Genomic DNA, 14,133 nt, shown 5'->3' with positions numbered 1-14,133 from the left:
TGGGCTGCCGTCTATGGGTTTGCACAGAGTCGGACATGACTGAAGCGACTTAGCAGCAGCAGCAGCAGGGGTCATTTAAGGAGAGTTTGAACAATCTAGACAGGTTTTAGATGTTAGCATTTTACTACCAGAAGGTAAAATTACATAGATATTAATTTGTGTCAAACACATACATAAAGTACTCGTGTTTACAAGTGAGTATAACCATTTGCTATTAATAACTTAGGTAGAAAACATATTTCAATAAACCTCATACTGTAAATGTATCACAAATAAATGCCACTCACTCTTTCATCTATCTAATGGATATTTATTCATAAGGACAGTCTCACCAGTTGCATGTAAAATCAAGGAAGCAAGTAATCTGAATGAAATGGAACAATGAGGCCAGAAAACACAGACTTTGATAATGGAAAAATTGAATACAGTAAATTAGCTTGTATGTTTTCATAGGAAGAAGATATAAAGTAAAGAAAAAAATCTGTTAGGAGAATGTTAAAATGCCAAGTATGTGGGAGTGAGTAGAAAAGGAAAGAAGAGGGACTTAGGTTTATAAAATTTTCCATGATGCAAAAGGACAGAGACAATTTCTCCCCAGACACAGTCCTGACGTTCAGAGCCAGCTGCTTGCCAGTACGCAGGAACCTGTCATTTTACAGTAGCTTTCTGAGACTCACCCGATACTCACTCCTCCCCCATCCCAGAACACACTGAATGTCATTTTCTCACTGAGTTCCAGAGCAGAGGAATTCCTTGTGGAGCAATAATTGACAGCTGAAGTTACAGCCTGAGTTCTCTTCTTTGGAAAATTGTTAACATTTGCTTTAAAAAGGCACACTCTTCAGATTAAAATTAATCAGAATCTAACAATGTATTTTCCAAGTTCCTCAACTCTGGGGATATCAGTAGTTTAGAAAAGTCATATATTTTCCTTGGAAAATAACCAATAATTATTGATGTCATTTTAGATTGTGATGTCATTCTTGTAATTATTTTGAAAAAACCTGTTAGAAGTCAGAGATTTTAACCGGAAATATCATTTCCAAAACAATCTCAATACATGCAAAAGTCATAACAGAGTGAGTCTGAATACAGAAGAGATTATTCCCATATGTTCCTAAGTAATTTAGCTGGTCAAAAGTCAAATATTAAAGGAAGAGAGCTGAGAGAAACATTGAGCAACAGAATCATCAAAATGTTTAGACTAATAATTTTTTAGAAAATAAGCAATAATGATAGGAAAATTTATTTCAAATGAATCAATGTGCAGTAAATTTTCTAATATAGGTGTAATATATCAAAGAAAAATTTAAATAGCAAGAAAGTATAGATTTTCATTTTACTAAGGGATCATTGATGTAAAAATTTCTCTTCTTACTCTTCCCTCAAATCGCTTCTGTAAGTTATATTATTCTGATAACACAGACATATTTTTTCACTGATCTAGATGATCAGGAGATTTTTACGTTAGGAATTGACATTGATGAGTTTCAAGACTCATCTCTATGCGTCTCTGAGCCCCCACTGAACAGCAAACTAATCTCCAGTAGTCCAACAGTTAAAATAATTGATGAATGTGTGCTGAAATCCCAGGAGAGAAGGGAGGAAGAAAGAATGAAGGGGGAGAGGAGTGGCTTGGAGAGAGGAGGGAGGTGCTGATTTCAACCCTGTAGCGTCAGGATTGCGTCAATTCGTGTTTCAGCCACGTCTAGAGTCTCGGAGACAAGCTTCTCTAACGAGCCAAAACAGGAACAGGGCTGGAAAATCACCGTGTGAGGGCGAGTGGACCTCCCTCGCTGCCTCTTCCCCACTCCCGGCTTAGGTCCCCTGAGCTTTGCACTGTTGTTTCCAGCACTAGGAAAAGCCCCTGACCCTTCAGATAGAGGCAAGTGAACCAAGCCAGAGGGTTTCCGTTCAGCACCTCGGACAGAATACGCAACAAAAAATGGCTCCGATCTCTACCAGCCGGGAAGAATTTGGTAAGCAAGTTACTCAACTTACAACTGCGATTGTGTGTTCCTTAAATACGCTGGTGTGTGTGTGTGTGTGTTTCCGTGGGATGTTGATTATAGATTCCCCAGGTAAACTGAAAGGAACATGAGAATTGTAAAACGGCAATAGTGGCTTATCTCTGTGGTTTCTCTCTTGATTATTTTTCTTCTTAAAATTGCTTTATGCTAGCGCGATTTTACATCCAAGAAGTTGCTAGTCATCCAGGTATCCCTGTAAATTACAGCACGTGCTAAGTAAAGAAAAGAGATCTTTTTGCTTGTTGGTTTCATTAATTCTGTAGGTGATTTTTATTTGCATGAAAACCTGTATTTAACTAATTAGGGGAAGCCAAATGGTTCTGTGATTACATAAGGGTTTGATCTCAATATAAAATAACTTAACTATTAGGGCATTTAGAATATATGTTTTATTGCAGAATGTACCATAAGGTGTTTTTTTCTTTGCTGTTTTTCTTGTATTCTTGAAATATGCTACTAGTGAAAGACAGAATCCTACGATGCTAGGGTTAAATAGAGTATTCAAAATTAATTAGCTGAGCCCATTCTATTTCACAGGTAACTATAGGCAGGAGAGATAAAGGAAAATTTGCAGGTCAGTTAGCTAAAAACTACTGGAAACTATACTTAAGACTTACATTTTCCAGTTCAGTTTCCCTTTTCCTATATCTATGCTTAACACAATTACTCTCCTTCTCTGTTTTAGTGAAAAAAGAAAAAGAGAAAATATCAGAGGTATTTCTTCAAATAGAAAAGTGTTATTTTAGGTTCCATTATATTACAAAGGCAAGAGATTAGAGTTTTGCTTTACATATACTCAGAAATATCAGGAAATTTACAGAAGTTTGTTATGAAACTGAGTGAAATGACAGATCTTTGCTCTCAAAAGTTTAGGATCTTATTATTAGAGAATACATAGGGAGTAGATGAACCTTTGTATGTTATATTAAATATTTTGCCATTTGACATTAATATTAAATGAGACAATATGTGATATCATACTCAGGAAGGAATTTCTTTCATAGCTATCCATTTGACTGATTGAGTTTATATTGTTGTAATATGATATGTACTCCCAGTTTCTGATTGAAAATCAGAAATATTTGAAGACTGAGGAATTTTCAGATGCTGTGCTAGTTAAAAATATGTTCTGGTATGGGCCATAAGTCTATTTAGAAAAAAAAATTACTATTCATTAAAAAATGTTTTTTCTTTCTTCATTGACTAAAGAATAAAGAATAGTTCCTGACTTTGCTTTTGCTCCCTAGACTTGGATGATTAGAAAGTCCAGAAGTGTTTTGTTTGTATGTTTGCTTTTTCTCCCCACAAAGACTTAAACAGAAGGAAAAACTGAAAAGCTGATAGTAAGTTTAGCTAACGGTCTTTAGCTCTCACCTCATTTTCTTTCTGTAGCATCCACTGCTTTTTCTATCTCGTGAATTCAAAGTATATTTTTCATCTCTACACAATTAAGTTCATTGATATAATTAAACTACAGAATATTTTTCATTGACGTGTTTCCTGTTTTATCTTCTTTGGTCTTTGCTGTTGTCATTTCCTAATTATATATTATTTGAGTTCAGTTTTGTGATTTTGAAATAGAAGTTTGAGGGATTGAGGAGCAGAAAAACAAAAGACTATTCTTTCAGGGATTAGTTAAACAAGCCTTAACCTTTTCTTGACTGGGACTTTTAACTTTATTATTCACTACTTGAGATTAAAAAATAGAATGAAATGGAGCCAAAGGCAGACATTATTACATTAGTTATATTAATTTTGATCATATTAAACATTGACTCAATTCACTGTATCCATATATAGTAATGCTGCTTTTACTTACACAGTGATATTAATCATTTGTTGGAGAATATGCTTACATATGGAACACGATAAGTTTCATGAATAATCAATGTTACATAATGTCAGTAATTAATGTGCCCTCATTCAAGGAATGAATGCCAATTTCAATTTGATCACCATTTGCCATGTGGAAATGTGCTAGGAAAAAAATCAGTTATGGATAAAATTGAACTCTAAATTATTTCTACTCACTCTTTTCATTACATTTTAAGGAATGATGATTCATCTATAACCATTCTTTGAGTTTTATCCTATCTAGATAATTAATTTTATACTTTGGATAATTCATATTTATTTGAAGAATTTGGGGTAGGTATACGAGTTTGTAGTCTTACAAGTTGTAAAATATTAATATTCTATTGTTCACCTTTTTGTTCTTTTCCTGCTAATATGTGTACATTTCTTTCACTGTAATTTAGATAGAAATGATTAATGTTTGTGATAATTGCAGATAATGTTCCATCATTTCTCTCAGCATTTGAAGAATGTGGCTTAGAATTACATAGTAAGAATTGATGCTTCTGGAAAGCCTCAAAATATCAATGAAAATATTACAAGTACTGATTCATGTATTTGGCTCTATTTGTCTCATGTTAAGTGAGAAAACAAAGGAAGGTCATGATCATTTAGTATTCTCCCATCCTTAGCCTCAACCAAGTTTCATCCTTTCATTTTATTTCTGAAAATTACTACAAGGAAGGATTTTCTGTTTATTTTCTATGTGTCACATCTCAGTTTTTTCTTGAAAGTTATATGAAATAGGTACATAATTCACCCAGAACAGTTGGAAAGCAATTCAATCTGTGCAACATACAGCAATTGCCAGCTTTAGGATGCTTTTCAAATAGGGTGTTTCCAACTCTGCTCCTTTAATGCATGTCATTGGTCATTTGATTTTTCAGATGAAATCCCCACAGTGGTGGGGATCTTCAGTGCGTTTGGCCTGGTCTTCACAGTCTCTCTGTTTGCATGGATATGCTGTCAGAGAAAGTCATCCAAGCCTAGCAAGACTCCTCCGTATAAGTTTGTGCATGTGCTAAAGGGAGTTGACATTTACCCTGAAAGCCTGAACAGCAAAAAGAAGTTCGGAGCTGATGAGAAAAATGAAGTAAAGAATAAATCAGCAGTGCCAAAGAATTCATTGCATCTTGATCTTGAGAAGAGAGATCTAAATGGCAATTTTCCCAAAACAAATCTCAAAGCTGGCAGTCCTTCTGACCTGGACAGCGTGACCCCAAAACTCTCTTCAGAAGGGGGAAAAGAGGTAGTTTCCCCCGATAGCTTAAAGTCCAGCACTTCTCTTACCTCAGATGAGAAACAGGAGAAGCTGGGAACCCTCTTTTTCTCCTTAGAGTACAACTTTGAAAAGAAAGCATTTGTGGTAAATATTAAGGAAGCCCGTGGCTTGCCAGCCATGGATGACCAGTCAATGACCTCTGACCCATACATCAAAATGATGATTCTTCCAGAGAAGAAGCATAAAGTAAAAACCAGAGTTCTGAGAAAGACCTTGGACCCGGCTTTTGATGAGACCTTCACATTCTATGGGATACCCTACACCCAGATCCAGGAGCTGGCCTTGCACTTCACAGTCTTGAGTTTTGACAGATTTTCAAGAGATGATGTCATTGGAGAAGTCCTGATTCCTCTAGCAGGAATTGAATTAACTAATGGAGAAATGTTAATGAACAGAGAGATTACCAAGAGAAATGTTAGGGTAATTAATTTTTAGTCTTTAAACATATTTATTAATAATCTTTTCTGTATCAAGGGGATTTTTATTAAAATGATGTCTTGTACATATCACCTTTGCCATGTTTAACTATTATTGATCATAATCAAATGGGAGTAGGGAGACAGACAGATGAAAGAAAATTTAACCCACTACTGAAATGCTTAAAATATATCAATGATATAAAATAAATAGGGACACTTTATGGATTTATTTAAGTAATATTTATATAAATTTTATGAATTCATATCACAAATATTTTGACTAAGACTGCCACTAAAATGCAGACAAATATTTCTTGCTCATTGCGAGTTAAAAAATATGTATCAATGTTGAGTGAAGAGTGAAGTCGCTCAGTTGTGTTTGACTCTTTGCAACCCCATGGACTGTAGCCCACCAGGTTCCTCCATCCATGGAATTTTCTAGGCAAGAGTACTGGAGTGGGTTGCCATTTCCTTCTCCAGGGGATCTTCCCAACCAGGGGATTGAACCCAGGTCTCCCGTATTCCAGGCAGATGCTTTACTGTCTGAGCTTTAGCATAATTAAAATTGAAAATTAGATCAATTCATCCTGAGTATTTGAAGTTGTATTGACTTTTCATAGAATTGCTTCTTGAGGAAGAGGTACATCATTATATTGAATTATATTCACCTTTGTGTTGTATAACAAGAGTTACTCTGCCTTTGTAGTTACACTACTTTTGTAGTTCTAGAATTATTAGAAAATGATGACCTCAATTAATCAAATTTAATTGTATTTTTCCCTTAAATATGGAACTGACTTGATTCTAGCTGTGGTGTTTCAGAATAACTGGTGTCTATAATGCATAATTTTATAGAATACCATAAAGTTTGTTTTGACCACATCCTCACCTTTGTCTGTTCAAATTAATGAGAGTCAATATCTAGAATTATTAAGTAGTTTGATACACCAGGCTGCTTAGTAGCACAATGAGAATAAAGATTTGTTTCCTACTCTTTTTCTTGAAGTGCTCATTCACACAGTTACCCCATAGTAGCTTTTTTTTATAAATATATATTGCAGTTTTAGGAGCTCTAGTCAGCCATCATTCTTAGCTATAATCAAACCCCAAGTTACTTTTTGTTACTTTCAGTCGGAACTTGTACTTTGAGTTCTTGGTCATCGTATCTAATGTTAAAGTAAAACAAGATCTAAGTCTTATGTAAAAAATAAATTCTATGATACTTTTCAAAGACAAAGCATTAAAAATTCCGAGTCAATTCTCTCCAATATTTAGCTCATTCCTTGGATTAAAGAAAGATTTGGGGTAGGGTTGGGGAAGAGTGTTTTAACTCCATCAGCCCTCTGGGCGAAGAGAATGGTGGGTGTCAGGCTAAATTTCAGGTTTTCTGAATTCGAATTTTAATAATGTCTGTTCTAAAGGATTTGAAATAAAATCAAACTGAACATGAATCAATTTCCCATATACAGATATATTAAAATAATTAGATAATATTCATTACCATTAACAACTTAATTAAAGTGGAGAGTTAATTAAAAGGCAAAAATTAAAAATACCTCTCTGTAAGCTATATTCTAAATATCCCCCTTAAAAACATTTCTAGTGATGCTGCTGCTGCTGAGTGGCTTCAGTCGTGTCCGACTCTGTGCGACCCCATAGACGGCAGCCCACCAGGCTCCCCAGTCCCTGGGATTCTCCAGGCAAGAACACTGGAGTGGGTTGCCATTTCCTTCTCCAATGCATGAAAGTGAAGTCGCTCAGTCGTGTCCGAGTGTGGCTCATTATAAATTTTGACATTCTGTAGTACCTAAAGAGTCCACAAGATGGCAGATAGTTGCTCTTAGGAGGTGATGGCACTGCATGCATACTTTTAGTTACTCTGATTCTTTAGCACACTAGAGTAAACTAAGGAAATTTACATTAAATAACAGTACTATTATACCACTTTAAATGTTGATAAAAGTATATATTTCAAAACTAAAGAATACTAAAAACATTTTTATATCTTACTTCTTTTTGTTAGAAATCTTCTGGACGGGGTGAGTTATTGATCTCTCTCTGCTATCAGTCCACCACAAATACTCTTACTGTGGTGGTTTTAAAAGCTCGGCACCTGCCTAAATCTGATGTGTCTGGACTTTCAGGTAAGAAAGCTTTGAAAAACATAGGCTCAATGAAAATGAGATATATATTGGGGAAAACAGTTAACAACACTGGCCTATGATTTTTATTTACCCTTTATTCACAATTACAAATGATGTGATTGTTCTTCTGTTTCTCATTTTATGGAATAAAGTGTGAGTCAATGCCATTAACAAAAAGAAGAAAACTAAGTAGTTTTAAAATACAAGACTCAGTTTGTATGTGATAGACGTCTGATTGAATAAAGTTGAAGCATAAAGAGAAAAACAATGTTATAGGAGAAGTTCTTAATTTTAGTATTTTAAATGAGCCTGCCTACCCTTACGCTTCTATTATTTTTATTATCTTTCCTTCAATTCATCATATATCTATTGTCTGTTTTAAGAATTAGGTTTTAGTTTTGTGACTAGGTTTCGCACACAAAAAACTTTGCTATATGAGAAAGAACATGTGACCTATAGGTTAAAATGATCTGAGTTCAAACCCTAACCCTTCTGTTTCTTAGCACAGTAATCTTGGTTATGGTTCTTAAACTCCATACAAACTGGACATAATAATACTTACCTTGAAGGGGATTGTAAAGACTGGATATATACATATATGTGTATATATGTATATATATCTCATTCATATATATAAAAATTCATTCATATATATATTCACTCATATGTATAATGAAATATATATATTTCATTCAATATCACCTAGAGCTATTATTAGTTATAATTTTATAATTAAGTAATGGAAGCTGAAAACATGATCTTAAAGATATAGGTTAGGAAGCTAAAATGAATTCATGCAACCAGAATAAGACAAAATAATGTAATTAAATATATGACAAAGTAGCATTATCTTAAAATCCACAGGCTACATGTGACACAAGGAATATAAATACAGGGTAACAGGAAACAAACACAGCAGGTGATTAAAGGACCACAGAAAAATTAAAACTAAAAAAGGCATTGCCATTGTGAACTCTAAATACACATTGCCCCATTCAAAGGAGAAAGCAGAGAGGTAGAGAGACTTACCCAAAGTCAGACAACTCAGTAAGGTTAGATGCTGTGTAATGTTTTTTCCTTCTATTCCCTTCTTGGGAATGAGTTATTAGTAATCAGAATGTGTTGTTAGAACGTTCTCTTTTCTTCCCCTTTATGTCATCTCTTCATCCTGCCATTACAGTTCTTTCCTATCCTCTGTTATCTCTCAGGTTTTGCATTCTTACTTATTTTCAACTTGTTGACAAAAGAGAAGCCAAGCTTCATCCATATTTTATCTTCATTCTGACTCATTTTCATTATGATCACATTTTGTCAGTATGCAGTAATATCTAAGGGCACCGTTATCTTGAGATCAGAGTTCCTGCCATGTTCTGCCAGTACATTGTCTATTGTGTATCATTGCAGATCCCTATGTCAAAGTGAACCTGTACCATGCCAAAAAGAGAATCTCTAAAAAGAAGACGCATGTGAAGAAATGCACCCCCAATGCAGTGTTCAATGAACTCTTTGTCTTTGACATTCCCTGTGAGGGTCTAGAAGAGATAAGTGTTGAATTTCTGGTTTTGGATTCTGAAAGGGGATCTCGAAATGAGGTGATTGGGCGGTTGGTCCTGGGAGCAGCAGCAGAAGGAGCCGGTGGCGAGCACTGGAAGGAGATCTGTGACTATCCCAGGAGGCAAATCGCCAAGTGGCACGTGCTCTGTGATGGTTAGCACCCTAGCCGTGATGAATTGGAACTTAACGATTTTTACTAGGCAAGGAGAAATTTTCCTTTTTTTCCCTGACACGTGAGTGCAAACTTTTTGTTGTTGTTAGAAATGGATTTAATTAGCAGAAAGTAACTGTAAATGTGTATCATGATCATGTCCTCTTTATTAGAGAATCTGGATAAATTTTCATAAGATATTCAATTTCCCCTGCAGGTTACCAGTGATATAAATAAAAGTACTTGAGCATTTTAGGAATACTGCTCTGTAGTCTCAAATTATGGATGTGGTGATGATCTCATTGGACCACATCACTAAAAATCAATGTGATTATTAGGATTTAGAGATGAAAAGCATGCCTTCTCTTATGAAAATTCACCCATTGTTCATCAAATGGAGAAATAAATTTTTCTTTAAACCCAAAGATATTTAAGAAATGTTCTAGATTGCTTTATTAATATTGATATGTCATTTACAAGTAGTTTTCCTGATTATAAAAGTATATGATTATTGTTCTTTGGTGTGTAATAATTTGACACAACTTTATCATAAGAGAGGTAACTTAGGTTTGTTGAAAAAAAAAAAGCAGTAAACAAAATGAGAAATCATTTTATTAAAGGGCTAAGTTGAGGACACTGTAGCCAAAATATGATTTCCTCCCTCTGTGATTACATGTGAGTCAGATGTAAATATAATCTCACATAAGACCCATGGCCTTGCATTATTCTCTTCTTGTGACAAGACTCAATGTGGCCTAAGAAAGCCCTATATATTTTTGTGAAGTTGTTGAGTTGGCTAATAAGTGAAGAAATAAACTTCAGCTAGAAATCCAGTTAGAAATGCAATTTTCTTAGAGGAAATATGTTTAGTTTCTAAGTGTACATTCAAGTGTATCCCTTGCACACAGAGAGGTCATGGGTGACCAAGCCTTCTTTTGCTTGTTCTCTCCCAGAGAAGACTAAGTGACTATTTCAAAAGAAATGAAGACAAAAAGTCATAAAGATTCAGTCATTGCTAGGTAAAAAATTTTACTTTAACCAACAAATTATAGAAGATAGTCATACGGCAAGCCTAATATACTTAACATATGTTCATACACAACATATTTATGCTGCCAAATTAACACTGCAAAGTATGTTTCACTGTCTTTTCTAGGCTAATTTGTCTTGAGCTCTTGTCTGTGGACCAGTTTATAAACTTGTATCTTGTACTGCTTTCCAGTGCCAGGGCACTGTGATTACTTGGAAAGAATTTACTTGAGGTTCAATGTCACTGTATTTGAGTGTTTAGAAAAGTAAGAGCGAAACTCAGGTACAGTTGAATTTTAAATATGCAAGTTAGAAATGAAGTCTACTGAAAAATTTACATTTTGAGTCAGGTTTTGCGTCAGTGCTCTAGCAGTTTTTGAGAATGTGTTTGATATCACAGTGTTTGTAAAATCTATGACAATACATTTTCCAAACAACATATACATACTTTTTATGATAATGCTGAAAGTAGGAAATGTTTTACACTCTGTATACAAAAATTGAAATCAACCTCTCTTTTGTGCTTTAAGATGATTTTGGAATTAAACGAGATTATTCTCCAATCATTGTTTTCATGCCATCACAAAGTCATGTCACAGCATCTTGGTCCACTCAGCGTTTCTGTGAAATGAATTGTAGTCAGTATATGGTTTCAGTAAATCATATGGCCTTTTAATGTTTGTATATTTGGTACCATGGGCCAAGAAATATAATATATTTTGAAGCCCTGAAACATTAAAAAAAGTAAACCCTAAGTATCCTTCACAGTTGCCAGAAGTTAATGATGGTACCAAGCAAAGTATGGTTGTTGGAAGAGGGTCAATAAAGCCAATGGCAGATAATTACAAAATGACAATAACTAACTTGTAAATAGTTTTTTTTTTTTAATTTAAAGCGTTTTTCACTGTGAAAAGTCAACTAAAACTATTTGCAGTTACTGTTAAGTAAAGAGAGAAGAAAAACTAGAACGGAATTGAAGCAGGCAGAGGCACAGTGATGGCATTATCTTCTGAAAATTCTGTTTTATATGGTATTACAATATCAGTGTGATCTTGAATTCTGTTACAAATTCTGCACTGTATTAAACATATAAATTAATTCTTTGTCTTATTAGCCAGTCTAACCACTCTAGTGGGGAGATGTCCATGTTTGAAGAACTGTGTAACTTAGTAACTGATTTGTTCTGATGTTGTAACTTAATCAAAGTGGTTTGGAAGGAAGCATGGTGTATGAGATGGTGTCTGTTCTTTTGTGCCAGCTCTGTATGATGTTTGTAAGATCATGTTTATAAAACATGAATAAATGCCTGCTTTTGCCCAACACATTTCAACTCAAACTTTTCTGTCAGTGGATTCTCTTCTTTCTTTCTAAGTTCTCAAGTTTCCCTAACAGATCATCTGGCACAGATTAAGGAACGTAATGACTTGGCACCAAGATCTCCACATATCTTGCTGTATTTTGGTTAATCTTCATAAAACTCATTCAGGATAGATACCATTATCCATCTACAGGAGCAAAACCTGAAGCTAAAGGAGTTTTGGCAGTTGACTCAAGTTCAAATGGATGGTATGTGAAAAGGTTTCCTCATATTCCTCACTCTTCTCGCTATGGCAGGCCAATCTCCTCCAGGAATCCTTATAAACTGGCTCTGTTATATCCTTAAAATGGTTCATGCCCACATTCTTTAACTATTTCTAAATATATTTTGTTCCCTTCATCATTTTCTATCACAATTTTTAAGTTTAATCCTCCTTTTACTGTCTTTTATGATTTTATTTCTCACTTTAGTCTCTTTCATTACCTGTTTTGTTTAGGGGCTTCCCAAGTGGTGCTCTTTACCACTTCCCAGGAGGTAAAGAACCCGCTTGCTAATGCAGGAGACATAAGAGACTTGGATTTGATCCCTGGGTCTGGAAGGTCCCCTGCAGGAGGGTACAGCAACCTACTCCAGTATTCTTGCCTGGAAAGTCCCATGGACAGAGGAGCCTGGATGGCTATAGTCCTTATGGTTGCATAGAGTAGGACATGACTGAAGTGACTTAGCACATATTTTATATTATTATCTTTTAAATTTTTCCTATATCTTTTCACTGGATAGATTTATTTAGTAAAATGATTTTGAAATGAAAGTCTTTATCTCTTCCAAAGAAAGGTAGGAAAAAACCCGGGGACATATGTAACGCTTCCTTTAGACACCAGCTGAAGTAAATGGAGCTATGGGATTAACCAAAATGAGGATCAGCCATTTTTTTTTTTTTTAAACAGCACTAGTCTATATGGAGGTGTTCTATATTATTATACTTGGGTAAACAGCTTTGTAAATGTAATACAATTAAAATATGCTGCCATTATATTTTTGTTCTAAAGCACATTAATTGTACTGAGTGTGCCCATATATGTCAAAAGACTTAGTTGATAATTATATTTAAGTGCTCAAGTATATTTTAGGCCTACTTAGCAAAAGAAACTGGGGACACTGAGGAGATTTTCCGTGAAAGGGACACTGAGGAGATTTTCTGTGAAATTAGTCATTAGAAAAATGCTGATTAAAGCCACAATGAGATATCAATCACACATTATTAGAGTGTCTAAAATCAAAGAGTTTGAACATGCCAAGTGTTCGTGATAATTTTTTTGAAATTATAGTAGGTTTTTAATATAAACTGATAATCTGATTCTAAAATTGATACAAATGTACAAGTATCTAGAATAAATGAAACAACTTTGAAATAAAGAACAAATGGTACAGGGCGCTGGTGGCCTCATAGAACAAGTTGGGGAGCTTTCCTTCCTCTGCTACTTTCTCAAAGAGTTTGAACAGGATAGGTGTTAGCTCTTCTCTAAACTTTACGTAGAATTTGCCTATGAAGCCATCTGGCCCTGGGCTTTTGTTTGTTGGAAGATATTTTATCATACTTAAGACTGGTATTTGTGGTTTGTCTGTTCATATTTTCTCTTTTTTCATGGTTTACTTTTGGAAGGTTACACTTTTCTAAGGATTTGTCCATTAATTCCAAGTTGTCAATGTTATTGGCATATAGTTGCTCATAGTAGTCTCTTATGATTCTTTGTATTTCTGTGTTGTCCATTGTATCTTCTCTTTTTTCACTGCTAATTTTATTGATTTGAGTCTCTTCCTTTTATTTCTTGATGAGTCTGGCTAATGGTGTGTCAGGGTTATCTATTCAGAGAAACAGCTTTTAGTTTTAATGATCTTTGCTATCAGTTCAGTTCAGTCACTCAATTGTATCTGACACTTTGTGATCTCATGGACTGCAGCACACCAAGCTTCCCTGTCTATCATTAACTCCCAGAGCTTGCTCAAACTCATGTCCATGGAGTCAGTGATGACATTCAACCATCTCATCCTCTGTCATCCCCTTCTCCTCCTACCTTCAAATTTTCCAGGATTGGGGTCTTTTCCAAGGAGTCAGTACTTTGCATCAGGTAGCCAAAGTATTCAAGCTTCAGCTTCAGCATCAGTCCTTCCAATGAATATTCAGGACTGATTTCCTTTAGGATGGACTGGTTGGATCTCCTTGCTGTCCAAGGGACTCTCAAGAGTCTTCTCCAACAACACAGTTCAAAAGCATCAATTCTTCAGCGCTCACTCTCACATCCATACATGACTACTGGAAAAACTATAGCTTTGACTAGATGGACAATTGTT

The 14,133-nt window shown here is 35.0% G+C and overlaps 1 protein-coding gene across 1 annotated transcript; it reads left to right on the top strand.

The window, feature by feature from the left end:
• The first annotated feature begins 1,663 nt into the window (after window positions 1–1,663).
• SYT4 (synaptotagmin 4) lies at window positions 1,664–12,198 on the top strand. The gene is made up of 4 exons (XM_040264329.1): window positions 1,664–1,979; window positions 4,772–5,586; window positions 7,609–7,729; window positions 9,134–12,198. Exons 1-4 carry the CDS (start codon window positions 1,946–1,948, stop codon window positions 9,439–9,441), a joined length of 1,278 nt encoding a protein of 425 aa, XP_040120263.1. The 5' UTR covers window positions 1,664–1,945; the 3' UTR covers window positions 9,442–12,198.
• Window positions 12,199–14,133: the final 1,935 nt, after the last annotated feature.

Source organism: Oryx dammah, unplaced genomic scaffold (genome assembly GCF_014754425.2).
Source record: "Oryx dammah isolate SB20612 unplaced genomic scaffold, SCBI_Odam_1.1 HiC_scaffold_22, whole genome shotgun sequence".
Lineage (NCBI taxonomy): Eukaryota > Metazoa > Chordata > Mammalia > Artiodactyla > Bovidae > Oryx > Oryx dammah.
Note: the sequence above shows the minus strand (reverse complement) of the source record. Positions and strands in the feature narration are given on the sequence as shown.

Excerpts from the sequence above, each read along its gene's own strand:
- SYT4 (XM_040264329.1), top strand. The coding sequence starts at position 1,946 with ATGGCTCCGATCTCTACCAGCCGGGAAGAATTTG. Across the intron at positions 1,980-4,771 it reads TACCAGCCGGGAAGAATTTG|ATGAAATCCCCACAGTGGTG; the intron begins GTAAGCAAGTTA and ends TTGATTTTTCAG. Across the intron at positions 7,730-9,133 it reads TGATGTGTCTGGACTTTCAG|ATCCCTATGTCAAAGTGAAC; the intron begins GTAAGAAAGCTT and ends GTATCATTGCAG.